General features: G+C 38.8%; 1 protein-coding gene across 4 annotated transcripts in view; it reads left to right on the top strand.

The window, feature by feature from the left end:
* celsr2 (cadherin, EGF LAG seven-pass G-type receptor 2) overlaps positions 1-17,754 on the top strand; it is a 163,132-nt gene that overhangs the window by 61,840 nt on the left and 83,538 nt on the right. For all 4 annotated transcript variants that reach the window (XM_057845311.1, XM_057845309.1, XM_057845310.1 and 1 more), the window contains exons 3-5: positions 3,966-4,188; positions 15,682-15,797; positions 15,892-15,980. In XM_057845311.1, coding sequence (XP_057701294.1) covers positions 3,966-4,188; positions 15,682-15,797; positions 15,892-15,980 — 428 coding nt within the window. The remainder of the gene's footprint in view (positions 1-3,965; positions 4,189-15,681; positions 15,798-15,891; positions 15,981-17,754) is intronic.

The following is a 17,754-nucleotide window of genomic DNA, read 5'->3' on the forward strand; positions in this document are numbered from 1 at the left end:
TAGTAATAAACTACTAGTAAATGAAATTCACAGCAGAAAAATGATTGGACGTCTATTGTCATTTTGGGAAGGACAACAAACACACTTTTTTGGGGTTTGTTTTTTACACCAGTGTGCATAACTGGCGGCCATCTTGGGTAGAGTGACCAGCGGTTGGAAACTGAATCTTGAATCTATTTCCCAACATCTCAGTACTCCCTGATATTCGTGACGTCATTTAGTGCAGTAATTTAGTGCAACACAACTTTTTTTTTTTTTTTTTTTTTTTTTTTTAAACCTTTTTTTTTTAAAAGAGAAATTACAACTCAACCATTGTACAAAAACATTCACCCTCTACAACTGTCATGAAGGGATGGTGTTGCCATAAATTCGAAATTCAAAGTTTGTTCCAGGCTTTAAACAGCTTTATTTTGATGGTGAATTTGGGCATTTTATAATACAAGTGGGCACAAGATTGCTCCATTTTGAAACCAGCCTCCAGTGGCAATCTCCTGTAATAAAGGGTTTAAACGCTCTTCCGGGACTTCAATATTACTACACAAAGGTTGGACCTTGGGCTTTCCCCATGACTTCTTTTTGCTTCGAAGGGTTTTAATATTTTATTAATCAAATTTAAAGTGTTGAAATTAATACAACAAATCTATGAACTCTCTTGGACATGTGAAATCTTCACCAATCTGTGATGGCATCATGTCGTCTAGCTAAGAAATGTCTGGATGTCTTTCAGACTGTAACAATTTAAAAAAGGAAGATTACATCCATATGGGAAAGCCTGTTTCTACATTTGAGCCCAATGTGTTTCAGATATAAGTTGAGTACAAGTCAAGTATTTCCTAAGATTTAACAAGTAATTCCCATATTTTAAAAGTTTAAAAGTCACCCACCCAATGCTTTTTACTCATATAGGCTGACGTAAATATTGACTCTTATTTTTCAATGTTTCATGAGTTTACTCTTGGTTAATATTTTAGAATCAGTTTATGATGCTTTGGTGAAGATCAAAATGACATTTTTTTAAATCCATAATTTAACGTTGGCTCATACAGTATTCCAATTGCATTGATCTTTTATGCATGCATCGAGCAAACATTAAAGAGCACGGTGCATCTTCCACCCATTTCCGAGGTGTCTGTGCAATTTGCTGCCTTAATGATTCATGCCGGCAGCAAGCGCTCACACGTGGTTGCTGCTTATATTGACTATTTTAATTATTAATGCGGTGATGGTGTGCATTTGTCACTCTGAGCTCCGCACCCTGCTGTTACACTCACCTGGCAACCTAACCCAACAGCTTAGTAGCATAGAGTGTTGACTTCCCATGGGGACACCCTTTTGGAAAGATCATGTGTGAGGAAGAGCACTGTGGATTACAGCTTTTCTTATGAATGCATTGCTTCTTAATAGAGATCGAGAGATATGGGTTTTTGAAGACCGATACCGATTATTAGTAGTTAAAGGGGCCGATAACCGGCTTTTGGACCCAATATTCATTTGCAATAAAAGTGTAAAAAAATTTGCGTAAAAATATTGAATAATGCTAACACTGAACTTCATTAAAATGCCTAAATCATGTTTATTTACTTACACCTGTGGCGGGTAGATTAGCCAAAAATTATACTCAAGTAAGAGTTTCGTTACTTCAAAATAATATTACTCAAGTAAAAATAAAAGTAGTCATGCAAAAAACGTGCTCAATTACAAGTAAGAAAGTATCCACTGAAAAAAATACTCAAGTAATGAGTAACATTGTGAGCAACTGTTTTTTGTATGTTTTTTTTTTTTTCTCTCAGCACAAACTTATCTATATTAATTGTTGTCATAATGATACTAAAAAAATAAAAATCATTAAATTCCGGCTAGAGAAAAAAGACAGAAATGAAGCATTATTCGTCCAAAGAGCATGAGTGCCCTCTAGTGGAGAAAATAGTTCCTAGTTATAATAGTTAATTGTTCCTTCATAGTTACTATTATAAATTAAATGGATCATATGTCCAGTTTTCCGTGGTCATTCAGTGCCAAATAAAAACTGGGAGAGAGAGAGTTTAAATCCGCGCTTTCGAGTCATGTTGAGGGCAGCGCTCTATGTAAAAATTTTTACAGAGCTTTAAAGATGCCACGTGATTGAACAGGCTGGTGTGATCATAGAACGGCAAGCTTGCGTCATATTGGTGTAATGGAGTCATGTAAGTATTGTTGCGATGTCTAATTGGTGAAATTGGTAGAGCTACTCCTGGCATCGCTGGCAAAAAAAAAAAAATCTAATAGGTACAATAAAGAGGGAAAATGTAACGACTCTTGTGTAGCCCAATGTAGCAGAGTAAGTGAAGTGTTTTTTCTTTACAAATCTACTCAAGTAAAAGTAAAAAGTATGGCTTCGTAAAACTACTCTTAGAAGTGCATTTTTCTCAAAAAGTTACTCAAGTAAACGTAACGGAGTATATGTAACGCGTTACTACCCACCTCTTAACTACACAAATAGTAAATAGTAGCTAATAATAGAGGGTGGTGCGGTTCAGTTGACGTTCCCCAACCCAGAGGTTATGGGTTCAATTCTCTGCCCTAATGACCTCGTCTAAGTATCCTTGAGCAAGATACTAAACCCCGCGTCGCTCCTGGTGCTGCGTCACAAGTAGGTAGTCAGGATATAGTGTGAAGCGCTTTGAGGACCTTAAAAATGTGGAAAGGCGCAATACAAGTGTAACTCCATTGACCATTACCATTTAACCAATCAGAGGACGGGGTGAATGCTAGTGCACTAGGCAGAAGAGAGAGGCGCGGCTGCATCTGAGTTGAAATAACCCAGTTTTAAATGGATTTTTTTCATATCGGCCGGTCAGATTTAAAAAAATAAATTGTGCTGGTGTATCTAACATTGTGTGTCGCCCCCTTTACTGAATTATTTTGACATGACTACTCATTTCTACTTTTTTGTATATCCTAATGTTTTTCTTTTCAGAATATATGTCATTATTCAAATCGGTGTTATAATTTTCAGTGGTATATGTTGCTTGAATATTTTATTGCCCTGTAAAATATACAATCATAATATTTGCACGCTTGCACATTTTTATTTGGAGACAAGTGACTTAAACCTTTACTGGACTCATTAATAATTATTCATATATAATTATTAGTACCGTTTTTTTTTTTTTTCCAATTAATCATTTAATGAAATTAAAATAATGTATTTCTCCCCATTTTTTGAATACAGTACATTCATTCAAATTTAATTGGGTAAATCCTAATATTTCCCACCCCTCAAAATCAAAGCAGATGTTTGCAAATCTCTTATTTAGATTAACCACAAAGATAATCAGGCTGGTCTCAAGGAGGACTACAAAAATCGGAGAGTTCTTTAAGCTAAAATTCAGAAGATTTGGAAAGTTTTCAGTCAAACAAGGTCCAAACATTGCTTTTATATCCCCCAACACACCTATGACGATAATGATGAAAATGATGCATGGATACATACTGTACATAATATTGCTTAATATGTATGATATTTTAAATGTACAGAAGATCAAATGATAGGATGTAATAATATTAAGACTAGGTAGATGTAAGGAAATCATTGGGTTTTTCGTTTGTTTTTTTTTTTTAAGGTATGATGGAAGGCAATAATCAGTGTCATCTAGCATGGTGTGGATTTACTCCCATTGACTGGACACATACTCAAGCAGCTCTTAAGCAAACTTTCAGTGGCCCGTGATTAATGACCCTAAATGAATGGCTAGTTCATGTTGAAGTCTCCAACTTTGACACACATACCAGCGCAGGCAAGGGAGCTTTGATGCTGGATATGAATTGACAGAGCTATAAAAAAGGCTGAAAGAAAGAATACTGAATACGCAACTATTGGACACGCATCAATATTACAAACACATTTACAGATATGAGCGATACAATGATATTTTGTTTTGCTACGGATCAGCATTATTTATTTATGTATTTATTGCATGTCCCAGGAGAGCGGTGCGAGCTGTCATCACGCTCCGGCCGCTGTGCTGCAGGAGTCTGCAAGAACGGCGGCGTGTGTGTCAACCTCCTGGTGGGTGGCTTCAAGTGCGATTGCCCTTCGGGCGGCTATGAGAAGCCTTACTGCGAGATGACCATGCGAAACTTCCCCCCGAACTCCTTCCTCACCTTTAAAGGCCTCCGCCAGCGCTTCCACTTCACCGTCTCGCTCACGTAAGCATCACCTGTATCATTTTCTCTAAATCACAAGTATAATCTGTATCACCTCCATGGCTCTTTGCACAATGTTGCTCATCCACATCCACACTCTTTTCAGGGGAAAAAAAACACCACGCTTCTTCTGACAAATCTCTACAATTTCGCATTCTTTCACCTGACCTAACCATTAAAACACATTACCTCTGTCCACTCATATTGTTTTTTTGTTGAATTAGTGATGAATATCTTGTATAATATCCTTAAAACATAGTTTTGACCCATTTCTTTGCTTTGTAAGTTGGTCATTATGTAATCAGATGGGCAATAAAAGCTTGCTGTCCTGTTTTGATATACGAACCTACAGATGTTGTGAAGTATCTCAGATGGCAGAAGGGAATGTGACAACTATCATGCCTGCATCACTGCTCTACCTGCCCGAAAGGTGTTGGTCCACACAATTTCTATAGGTGAAAATGATATCCCCCTTGTGGTCCATCTGGTCTCGGCCCTCTTTTAAGCCCGGCTCAAATGACCTCCTTTTTTGATGCGGAACTGCCCCGACCAGTTTGGAAAGTGCTCCGCATTTCCATGATAGGTTAGTAAAGCAGCGACGTAAAAGGTGCCGATAGTTTGAGCTTGAGGCGGGTGAAGGAGAACAAGTAGCGGTGACACCTGAACCGACGGCGATCAGGTTTCGGCCAGGAACAGCTTGTGTTATGATGGACAGATCAAAATGCAAATCTTGTTTACACGGGGCCACAGGTCATCTTACACATTTCATTTGATCACCGCTTGACCTCTGCAGTTCAGGCTGAGATTTTCCAAATTTTATGGGTTCAAGACTGGCTGGATTGAAGGTGATCATACATCTACGTTTGTTCATTTTTACATATTTTGCTGTCGGTCAACAAAAAAAAAAGATTCTTATGAAAGCAAACAGTGTCCTGCACCCATGCAGCACCCATGTAACTGGTGAAACATACACTTTAAAAAGAGAGCAGAATACATTGCTTATAGTAAACACTTCCGACTTCGCGGGGACCAATAAGCAGGCTTCTTTCCATTCTCTTTGACAATATTATGTTTATTGGCACATCTGGTCCTCTACAAAATGGAAAGACAAGCTGGTTTGCCCAGTGGAAGGTTGACACACACAAAATACGAGACAGGAATTTGATCTGGGAGAACTGGCCACTTGGGGATCCCCTTACTAGCTGGTCACTGGTTTCCTTTTATAGCTAGAACACCCTTGACTGTGCTGCAACCAATGGGATTTTTTGAGGAAAATAATGCTCCCCTGCATGGGGGTGGCAGAACCAGGCATGTCCGATGGCTCCCACTCAGCAGTTCCATTCTCCGCATGACTAAAACACACGCGAGAGTGGGTACAAGGCTTGACGACGTGCCACTAGACACATACAGGCATATACAGTAAAAATGTTGGCACCAGGATTAGTGATTACATAGTGAAAAGTAGAACGCAGACTTAATACTCACAAGTGATTTATTATAATAATGGGTTCCTCACTTCACTCACTACCATTTCTTGCACACACACTTTGCCCTATTGCATTCTTATCAGACCTATCTTTCCTCTTCTTATCATTCTGGGGCGTACCCTCCCGACAGGGTGTCCTCTTGGTTAGAGCTGTCATATCAATACAACCACTGGGGGCGTCGCATTGGCACATCGAACGCACCAATAGGAAAGTCACGCTGACACACCATCGCAATGCCGGCATATTTTACTTCATACGTATGTCCATGGTATGTCCCAAATAAAAATATTCAAAGCGGTTGAAGATGTATAGATGGATTTATAGCGGAAATGCGTGTTTTTGGTAATGCTAATTTTCAAATACCACACCAGACGCAGAATAAGTTCCTAGATCATCAGTACCTACCGCTGACGGAAGATTTGTCCAATCAGCGATGAGTGTACGTTTTGACTGGTACCTACCTCTTCCGTTTCCTTAATGTAATTTCACTTTTGGATTTGCTGTTGTGTTTTTTAATTTGTCATTGTGTCTTCTGAACTGTTTTTTTGTGATGTGATTTGGCATTTTTAATTTGGCGTTGTGTTTTCCAATTTGTTATTTTGTTATGTGATTTGGCATTTTGTTTTTCAATTGTTTTATTTTTTTTATTTTAACTTGGTGTTGTTTTTTGATTTGTTTTTTTTTTCCTTATGTGATTTGGTGTTTTGTTTTTTTAATTTGTTTTTTGTTATGTGATTTGCAGTTGTCTTTTTGAATGTGTTTTTTTATTATTTGATTTACCATTGTGTTTTTTCATTTGTTTTCATTAGTTTTTCTTTTTGTTATGTGACTTGGCATTTTGTTTTTTAATTTGCTTTTTTTGCCATGTGAATTGCCGTTGTATTTTTTAATTAGCCGTTGTTGTTGTTTTTTTTTTTTTTTTTTTTGCCTTTGTGGTTTGCACTTCAGGGCCACCGTAAATGTGAGACCAATTTGACCTTTTCATATTTGTATCCTCATGCTGCAGGCACTTTAAAAGCAAATGACATGAATTTGAGAAAAGCCGATTCCAGAAGCACTTGAGAAGCAGCCGTAGTACTACCAAAGCGAGAAACTTAGGTACTGCTAAAATTACATTTTCTCAAATACATCTTATTTGTCTCAGTGGTGTCTTGTTTCTATTTTAGGTCATATCTTGCTCTTAAGATAAGCTTAGGAGAAGTAATTTAGAAATAAATGATGAAAGACTGAGACCAATATGAGAAGCTCAAATTGTTCATAGGTTTGCTATATTTTAACATTAGCATCACCAGCCGATTGCAGTGATCACACTAGTAAAAAGCAGCAATTCTCTCTTAGGGACAATTTTGAGTCATTTATTAACTTATCATGGATGTTTTTGCTATGTGGGAGGAAGCCATATAATGTCCTGATAAATACCCACACAGGGGCTGAAGCCAAGATGTGAATCCAGACGCTCAGAACTGTGAGGCAGTCATACCAGCTATTGGACTAGGCAATCTACTGTAAAATCCTGTTCGACATATTGACAATACTCAATGCAATAACGAGAAAATTTCTAAAACACTGTATGGCTAGGTTCATACTGCAGGTCTTAATACCCAATTCCGATTTTTTTTTACATATAGGTTTTTTGGTGTGCTCGCTCAGACTGCCTTTGTCCATTGAGTCCGTTCAGGTATTACGCATGCGCACTAATTCGCAGTCTAATGAGTGCTGAGCAAACTGTCCCGCATGCACAGAAGCATCAGAACAAATGACTACAAATGCTGGCTCTACGTCATTCTAGGTTTATCATATTTTGATTTCCCAAAAGAGGACACAAATAAGAGAGGACACAAATAAGAGACATAAATAATCCCCGTTTAGTCATGTATTCAAAGTTTATATGGATTGATAGAACGCATACAGGCAATGTGCGTGCATGACGCAAACGTATAAGCCTTATGTGTGTGTGTGTGTGTAAATTTACCCCGAATCTGCCATGTAAGCAATACAGAAATATTGCTCATTTGGCGCACAGAGAGAAAAAATTTTCAGGCTCATCCTTTTCTTCATTTTATTTTTTTATGACTGTGGTCAAGTTCGCCTCCTGTCACGAAAAATCTTATTTGTGCAATAAGACCTGCATGAACCTAGCCTAAGTGACTCTAGATCAGTGCTTCTCAATTATTTTCTGTCACGCCCCCCCAAGGAAGACGTAAATGTTTCGAGCCCCCCCAAACTCTCTGCCGCCACTGTAAATAGTATCATTTGTCTATAAAATTACTATTATAAATACGCATCTGCCTAACATTGTGTCCTTTTTTTCTAATAAAGAAAAAAAGTAACATAGATCAACTTATAATAAAGTATAACTTTATTATAAACATTGTTTTGTTTGTAACAGAGAAGACTTGATGTGCATCAATTTGCCTGAATTAAAAAAAAAAAAATCACATGCAAACTAAAAAATAGACTCAAGGTACATTTTTGACCGTTTGATACAGAAAAATAAAATGTAATAAAATCAGTAAATAATACCAAATTAAAATTGATTAGAAACATTCACTCATGAGGACAATGTGCCATAAAATTTGACCGAAAAAACAAATCTGAATAAAGGGGGGGGGAAAGTGTCCTTGGACAGGACAGTTTTTATTTTTGCTGCTCACAGTATTTACCTCCTTTGCAATGATGTGGAGTTATTTTTCAATTAGCATGCTAACAATGCTCACTGGCTTACTGATATAACACTGACAAAGCAGGACGATTGTTGGCAATATACGGCACATTTTCACTGAAAAAAATCAAGCGGCTTAACAATGATTGATTTGGCTTCTTGCTGTCTGCTATAATTATTTTTAGACACAGTAAACAGTGGTCTTTCATCATCACCCACTGTATTAAAAGTCAAAGCTAAAAGGCAAACGGCACGAAAAAAGCGCATTCACGGCGGCCGAGGTAGAACCGTAGGTGAGGGCAGTCGTCGTGACGATCCCAAGCCGAAAATGGCACTTCTCGGGCGGCGACGTGAGAACCGGACAAGACAGTGGGTCGCTGCGTGAGTGAGTCCGGTCGGAAAACGGCTTTCGAAAACGGCGGTGGCACACTGCTCTTCATATCTGTTGTCTGTGTGTGCTGAGTGCTCTTCCTTAGTTCAAAAATACTGCGCGCACTCTGAAAATGAGAGCGCCACTGCCACCTACTGAGTGGATGTGCAAGTACACTTTATTCCAGTACGGCAAAAAAAAAAAAAAAAAACACATAAAACATGTTCCCCGAGGTCACATGCGCCCCCCCTGGCATTGCTCTGCGCCCCCCCAGGGGGGCGCGCCCCACTATTTGAGAAGTACTGCTCTAGATTAAGGAATCAGCACAAGGGATGAAACTATACAGTTAAGTCACGTTTCGGTACGATTTTCAATACGAGGGACACGATTTTCGATTCGATTCAATACATTTAATGCTCTGAAACAAAAAATACAATTTTTTTTTTTTTTATAACGTTTTTTTTTTATTTTGCTAACAAGCAAAAATAACAATGCCATCATATAAACGTGTATTATAGTGCATAATATTTATGTGCTTACTTCTTACTGATCTGAAGAAATTTTGTATAAAAGTGCTGAGAACAATCTTTACTGTTCGTAAATTGAGGCGGGACACACTGTTGATAGCTATTACTCTCTTAGCAGGTATGTTTACCACATGAAAAAAACATCCTATTTGTGCTCCGAGTCCATCTGTGTTACGTACTAAATTAACAATATTTGCAGCATTATCTATAGTCACTGGTATCGATTGATATGACCTGCTTAACTTCCATTCAGTCATGGCGGTTTTTAATTCATCGATGTAGTATATGGACTACGCATTCCATTATCACTCTGGGCTCACGCAGCCAATGGCACGGGACTTGGGGGGGATCTAATGTATCACAACTAGGGTGCTATTTGATGATATCTAGAGTGTGCGCGCGAGTGTTGTCGGGCATTAAAAAAAGTTAACAAACACCACAGAAGTCACGTCTGCTCATTACTGCATAACACCAGCATTTGACAATCGACTTTCATAAACAGGACGAGTTTGAAGTACAGCGCTCTTAATTTGCCACTCATTGTTCATGTAACCGTGAGTTAGTGCTCTGTGACCCATAGTCTTAACCTGTCTTTTGTCAAAGCGGGGTTATTCGTAGCAACCAAGTCGGCAACAATATATAGGCGAACTTTGTTGTACGTATCCATAAAGGCAGTCTTTGTTTAATATGTACGAGTGGGGATAGCATATCAGCTCACACAAAATGCTTACGTATCTGTCTTTCCTCACGAGCAATGATCCTCATGTGCCACAGCTCCCACCTTTCATGCAGTTTGGGGGAGGAGTGGAGGAGGAGGTGTGCTAGCGGCAGATTTTGTTTTTTCAAGGCAAGCTGCGCCGGACATTTTAGCGAGAGAGACGACAAAAATAAATTGCAAAAATACATTTTCGGAGCTTTTCATTTAGATTGAATGTTTTTGCGCATTGAATTGAAGAGGGCATATCGAACGGTTCAATATAAAACCGAGTATTCTTGCATCCTTAACACTTACAATATTGTCATTTGAATCCATCCAATGGTTGTGGAATTTTAATGTGCTACTTTCCATGTATGTTAATATAGAGTATGTAACAATGAGTAAAGGTCCCCTCCTTATTACTCATCATTGCACACGTCTTATGTATTGCAGCATATTCGCATCGCGTGACATGGTTCTCCACATAAGGGCAGACTGGTTGTTTTTTTTACTGATGAGTGCCTAATGCGACACAAAAGTGATGTGTGTGGTTACTTCTAGGTGATTACTCTCATAGTTCCAAGGGCCCTGAGGGAGTCAAGGTAGTGGAGCCTTTTAAATTGATACGTCAAAGACGAGTGAGAAAGCCAGGAAGGATCGTTATTTTAGTTGGCATCCTCGCTTCTCCGAGGTTGTGATTTTTGCCTTTCTGTGTTAGCAGGCCAGAAGTGTCGTCCCCCCTGGCTTCTCTCCACTTTTAAGAATCCCAAACCAATAGCATCACATACACGCACATGTCATATAGCCTCAAACCCCCAGGGACTTCAACGGGGGGTGGGCAGCTGCTCATGTTGTCTGGGAGCATCCATTGAAAGTGGCAGTTGGGAATGGCATCTCTAGGAGACACTATAGCTGCATTCAGGCTCTGAACCCAAATGTCCTATTTGACCTAATAATTTGTGCCCTGCGATTGGCTGGCAACCAGTTCAGGGTGTCCCCTGCCTACTGCCCGTTGTTAGCTGGGATAGGCTCCAGCACCTCCGCGACCCTCGTGAGGAATAAGCGGCATGGAAAATGAATGAATGAATGAATTTACATTAGCTCTATGATATAGCTTTCTTAAGCAGGTGTAAGTTATCTGGAAGGACTTGGACTTTGGAACCAGAAAGTCACAGTCTCCCTGCTACTGCCGGCTAAAACTATGAACTAGTTGCTGGAGAAACAGTAATCTTCTCCTGTACTACGAGTGGTGTGACTACTGCTGACATGCCCTTGAGCAAGTCTTCCAATCCTAGTTCAAGAAGCACAGTACTGTTTTTTGTACCCCTTTAATCTGACAGTGATGTTTGCAATACAGAAAACAGAAACAGCAGAGTCTAATTTGCCCTTGTGGGAATGCAGTATATGGAGTGCAGACATGATAAGAGGCTAAAACAATTAAATTGTAGCCACAATTATGTGTTGTGGAATCTGTGGATGATGATGTGATTGTGTCAGCCTCAGTGTTAAAATGGCTTCAAGCAAATCTTACTATAGAGCTGTAACAACTTCCGCTTGCTAGCACTTTTTTTTTTTAAGCTGGCTTAGCCAGTGCGCGCAGAAATGGCACCCATCCTTTATGCTTTCGTCTAAAAAACTAGTAGAGGAATTAAAAACCCTAAAATAACTTATTCCTGCACCTTTCAAAAGTGTCATTGTCACTCGAAGAATGAGGACTAGCCACCTAAACCTGGAAGGGAGAAAAGGTGGGAAAATGGAATAGTCAGGCTAACCGCTAAGCTAATGTGAAATGTGGTGAAACACCAAAATAGGAGCTTACATGAAACTTGTCTGGCCTGAAGTGTATTTATAGCAGCACTTTACCAAATATTAACAACTAATTAATAGGTAATACTTTAACTGTCCAAAGACAAAATGATACAAGAGCACTACAGTAACGGCACAAAGTCTGAAAACCGTGATTGAATTAGTACATCAGAAACCTCATAAATTGAAAACTACAGTCATGTGAAAATATTAAAACACCCTGTGGAAGCCTGTGTGTTTTCGAACATATTCGGTCATATGGATATTAAATATCAATTTTAACAATCTTGAGAGATTCAAGTAATAGCTAAACAATTAACTAATTTGCTCCCAAAAACGTATAAATACGTTCTATTTTTAATTGTTTCAGTGTACCAAAGACGTATTTATACGTCTTTTACGTTTCATACTTTTCATAAGAGGCATCTCTGTGTTCTGATTCAAATGAGCTCCAAAGCACAAAGCTGAAAATCCATTTTAAAACAATAAAGCTGGCCACTGGAGGGCAGTAGCGCATTTGGTAAGACCCGCAACCCGATTCAACGGCAACGAACGTCCGGGCAGCACGGCCGGGGCCGAGCAGAAAAACCGAGAGGACGCCTGGGATGCCAGGAGCTGGACGACCGAGCAGAACGACGGGGACCACCAGTCCAGCGGATGATGTTGTTGAGTCCGTGCTGCTCGCCGAGCAGACCCTGCAGAGACTAAAAAAAAATCCATCTTTACGAGACAGGCGGTGATGAGAGAAAAGTTTACCCGGCTGTCGCGGCGACAACAACATCATCTCTCAGTTATGTGTAAATGAATTTTTACTTTGCTATCAAAAGCTCTATTTGTCTTGTTGTTTATGTTATTTTGTAAAAGGAAAACATTATTCAGATGTTTGGGATGTAACTAAATCAAAAAATAGCTGTGTTAAAGTCAAAGTTATGTTTGAAATGTATGCTTTCACAAAAAGCTCAATTTCTCTATGTTTTCATCAGAAATTGGAAAATTGCTCAAACTAAGCTATTTTCTAATGCTGATTTCTAAAGAATGGAAAAAGATATGAACTTACGTTTTTTTCCTGCTGAAAGAAGAGAGTCTAATCTTTCTTTTGGTGGGTTCCATGTTTATATACTGTAGCAATAGAACAGAATTTTCTGTGGGCCTTGCAAAATCACTCAAAATCCAGTAAAACGGCCGGGAGTGAAGGGCCTTGCTCCGGTGAAAATGGCTGGAAGTGAATGAGTTAAAACTGAAAAATAAAGATTTTTTAATAACTTTCTGTAAAATATAATATTAAATAAATGCTCTTTCTTTTGAGGAATAAATTATGACATCCCCACATACAATCCCACTTAAAATGGCTAAAATCACTCACAGATGTATCACATCAGGTGTTTGAAGGAGGCTTGCCTTATTTAAACATCACATATAGTTTGGTGTGCCCCTGACAGTTGAAGTGAGACAAAACAGAGGCCTTCAGAAAGAAGATTGTAAATGCTTATGAGTCTGGTAAGGGATTTCAAAAGATCTCAAAAGAATATAAAATCAGTCATTCCACTGTCCGGAAAATAGTCTACAAGTGGAGGACATTCAAAAGAACTGCCAACATGCCCAGGTCTGGCCGTCCAAGCAAGTTTACCCCAAGAGCAGGCCGCAAGATGCTAAAAGAAGTCTCCAAAAACCCTAAAATGTCACCACGGGACCTACAGGAGGCTCTTGCGATTGTTGATGTAACCCTCTACAATCACAAAGAGACTTCTTAAGTTTAACCTTCATGGGAGGTGTGCAAGGAGGAAACATTTGCTCTCCAAGAAGAACACGAAGGCCAGACTAAAGTTTGCCAGAGTGAATGTAGACAAAGAGCAGGACTTCTGGAATAATGTTCTTTGGACAGATGAATCTAAAATTGAATTATCTCAACACCAGAACAGAGGACACGCATGGCATAATATACAGCATCCCAGGAAAGCATTCCTCATACCAACTGTGAAGCATGGAGTTGGAAGTGTCATGGTTCGGGGATGCTTTGCTACTGCAGGACCTGGCCAGCTAGCCATCATAGAATTCATCGTGTATTCTAACGTGTATCAGAGGTTGCTTGAGGAACATGTGAGATCATCTGTAAAAAAAAAAAAAAAAATTCAAGCTGAAGCGAAACTGGACCCTGCAACATGACAATGACCCAAAACATACCAGTAAATCCACCAAGGGCTGGCTGAAATGGAAGAAATGGAGATTCCTAGAATGGCCAAGTCAAAGCCTAGACCTCAATCCCATTGAGATGCTTTGGGGTTATTTAAAACGGGCTGTACATGCAAGAAACCCCTCAAACATCTCACAGCTGAAAGTATTCTGCGTTGAGGAGTGGGGCAAACTTTTTTCCGACCGATGTCAAAGACTGGTAGATGGCTACAAAAAGCGTGTCACTAAAGTTATTTCAGCTCAAGGGGGTAACACTAGCTATTAGGTGTTAGGGTGTCCTAACTTTTTCTTCAGTTAGAATATGCATTTTTGTTGATATCTTTGGTTTAACGAGTAAAACAATCTTATTTTTTCATTGTTTACCTGCAGTTAAATCACTTTCATTTCCAGAGATAAAGAAAAACAAGATCAGACATTGACATGTGAACAATTATTAATAAAGAACTTAATATTTAATGGGGTGTCCTAATTTTTTCCACATGACTGTGTTAGTATTTTCAATAACTCATCATATTAGCAATGTTATTTGTGTCTGTTTGCACCATTTGTACCATAGAGTGATGAGTTTTAATCTGGAGTTTTGAATTTTTTTTTACTTTGGTGTGGGACTGTATTACCTATTAATTGCCTTTACATAGGGGATGAATTATGCCATCAAATGTATTTTAGGCCATCTGTCAAACTGTGGCAAAAACACAAATGTGAAATCTTGGCAACAAATTACCAATTGTGGCAACAAAATAGCTATACGTAGTGTGGCCATATAGCTGTGGCTCTCTGCTAGATAGTTGGCTATGCAAATCAAGTACACTTTCTCTGGAAATTGTAAAGTAAATATGAAACCAGAGTTTAAGCTTCACAACAGAGATAATTGTGAAATGCATTTTGTAGTCACACATTTCTGAATCTAATTTTGTGCCCTGTGGTGGTTGTTGTAAGGGATTTTGTGAAGCTTGTTTGCTCATTGCCTCTTGGTTCTAGATGCACAATCCAAGCAATCCAGATACAACAATCATCTGCTGAAGTAACCTTCAGCTCAGTCATTTTTCTTCCCTCTTCTTTCTCCATCCTGTACATCCAGCACATCCTCCTCGTCATTCGCCGCCACGTTTGACCCACTCCGCTCTTTTGACGTTGCCCTAGATTTTCTCATCTCTGTTTAGTGTGCCAATCTTGATTCATGGCACACTCCCCTCTGTGCGTCAGGCTATCTCTCTGTTATAAAGCTCACGATTTGCCCTTCATTAATGTAATTATTTTCAATTTGTAATTTCATTTCTATAAAGCACAAATCTTTATAATCATAATATAAAAGGATATGCACGCACTTTTTTTTTTTTATGTTCAACTACATGTTACATCCCCTATTGTTTTTCCTTTGTAATTAAATTTCAAATTTTGTAGCAATTCAAAAACAAAATTATGCGCATGAGTGACATAAATTTAACCATTTTAATTCTGTGGTTGTAATTGACACTGGTGAAGAATCATACAACATTTCTAATATTATGATGTAGTGCTATTAAATACCAATGCAAACTAAATATTTTATTAAGATTTTTGAAATTGATATCTTGCTAATTGTCTTACTCTCTTGCATCGGAAATATGTATACTGTATCTCTATGCATTCACCTCTATTTTTGGTGTCATTTTCAATAGTAAACAAAAGCTATCCAAGTTATCCTCCCAATTATTACCTGTCAAAATTGAAATGCATGTTAGATATATTGATAACAAAACATTTTTTCCCCGTAGATTTGCTACTAAAGAGCCTAATGGTTTATTGTTGTACAATGGTCGCTTCAATGAGAAACACGACTTCATTGCCATGGAAATTATCAACGAGCAAATTCAGGTCACCTTCTCGGCAGGTAACAGACACTCATGTTAGTGAGAATGCTTGCGATAATCTATTTTGCGGTAAAAGTACTTATTTACCGTCTTTCAATACGTTTTTTTCCACAGGTGAAACCAAGACCACCGTTTCACCTTTTGTTGTCGGCGGTGTGAGCGACGGCCAGTGGCATGTGGTGGAGGTCAACTACTACAACAAGGTATCATCTCATTTGACTCATGATTTTATCATAATGCATGTGCATTTCATTCTTTTAAATGATGATGTAAAAAAGAGATAGCAAATCAAAAAAAGAAATGCTAACAATTGGAATGCTGGTTTCTACACAGAAAAATACAGTGGTACCTTTACATACGAATTTAATTCGTTCGAAGACCTGGTTTGTAAGTCAAAATGGTCGTATGTCAAGTGGGATTTTCCCATAAAAATACAGTGGCACCGCTACATAAAAAGTTAGTGCATTCCAGGACCTTGTTTGTAAGTCGAAATGGTCGTATGTCGAGCAGGATTTTCCCATAAGAATACATTAAAATTCCATTAATTCGTTCCACGGCCCGAAAACCTACACTAAATCCTTAATAAATACTACTGTTACTATTGCAGATAACAATTACACAGAGCAAATCATGAATAAATCATGAAAAAAATAGGAATAATAATATAATAGTAGTAATAATAATACCAATAATAATGTAATGAATCGGGTTCTAATGTGGCGAATGTGTTTTGCATGGTGTACCTGCATGGCTGACGTGACAGAGTGAGAGAGAACTTTTTACTTTCACTTTTCATGTTCAGCTACGGCGGACTGTAGGCATGTTGTGTTAAAACTTGACGAAGCTGGCGATTTTTGGCAATTTTACAATCATAATAATTAAGCCTGCACAATATATCGTTTCAACACCGCCATCGTGATATGTGCAACAGTCCTATCGCAGGACATGCAATTCAATTTTTTTTTTTTTTAACACTTTTGTTTTGCTTCATAAAAGCAGCAAGTGCCCAGAGACGTCGCCTCCTGGATCCCGTTTACATATATCAATCTTCATAATTCACTGCATGTAAGTATTTTTCAATATCGTTCAGCCCCAATAATAATTGTCACCTTAACTTAAACAGACTGGCGAATGGAGGTCAGAGGAGGACCGTCAAGATTGTACATTTTACGTCCGTATTGTCGAGCCAGATTACAAACGCGCACACCACGCTCATATTTTTCTATCACTTCCATCTTCATTTCAATGGTAAGCCTGACCTTTTTCATTTTTTCGCCACCTGCACTAACATTCTTGGGACCCATGTTGATTTCTCTCACAAGAAAATCCGCCGTGCGTCCTTCTTACGGGAAAACTAAGAAACTGCTGCGCTGTCATTAATCGTCATACTTCGAGCATGTCGTCGGATGTAGAAACAATCGTGTGTCGAAGCGATCACATGTTGAGGTACCACTGTACATTATAATTTCATTAATTCGTTCCACAGCCCAAAAACCTACGCTAAATCCTTCATAAATACTGCAGGTACAGTTACAAATAGCAACTAGGCCTGCAAGCAGGACTGAACGGGCCCTCGCAATCTAGCGCAACTCGGACGTCACGCAACTCGGACTGTGTGCAGGTCAGGGTGGTGGCAGATCCTCCTCTCTAATCATCTCATTAGAACCTAACATGCTCGAAAGTCGCCTCTTACATTACCACACCCAAGAGATAAAAACCCCTATTGGAGAGAGTACTACAAAAAAGGAGCCACTACTGAGCTGTGCAGCCAAGCCCCTATTCAAAACCAAAATTAATCTTCTACCTGGGCCAATTTGACCAAGTGTGCCAAATATTGTGGCTCTATAAGCTGCCTGACTCTCTGGAAAAAAAATATTTCCTTTAAATGGCGAACAAAGGGTCGTCACGGCAACAGACAGACACGTGGACATGGGCCGTAAATAAGTATTTTAATAGGTCTTGAAACTACAATGACCA

Source organism: Corythoichthys intestinalis, chromosome 9 (assembly GCF_030265065.1).
Source record: "Corythoichthys intestinalis isolate RoL2023-P3 chromosome 9, ASM3026506v1, whole genome shotgun sequence".
NCBI classification, from domain to species: domain Eukaryota; kingdom Metazoa; phylum Chordata; class Actinopteri; order Syngnathiformes; family Syngnathidae; genus Corythoichthys; species Corythoichthys intestinalis.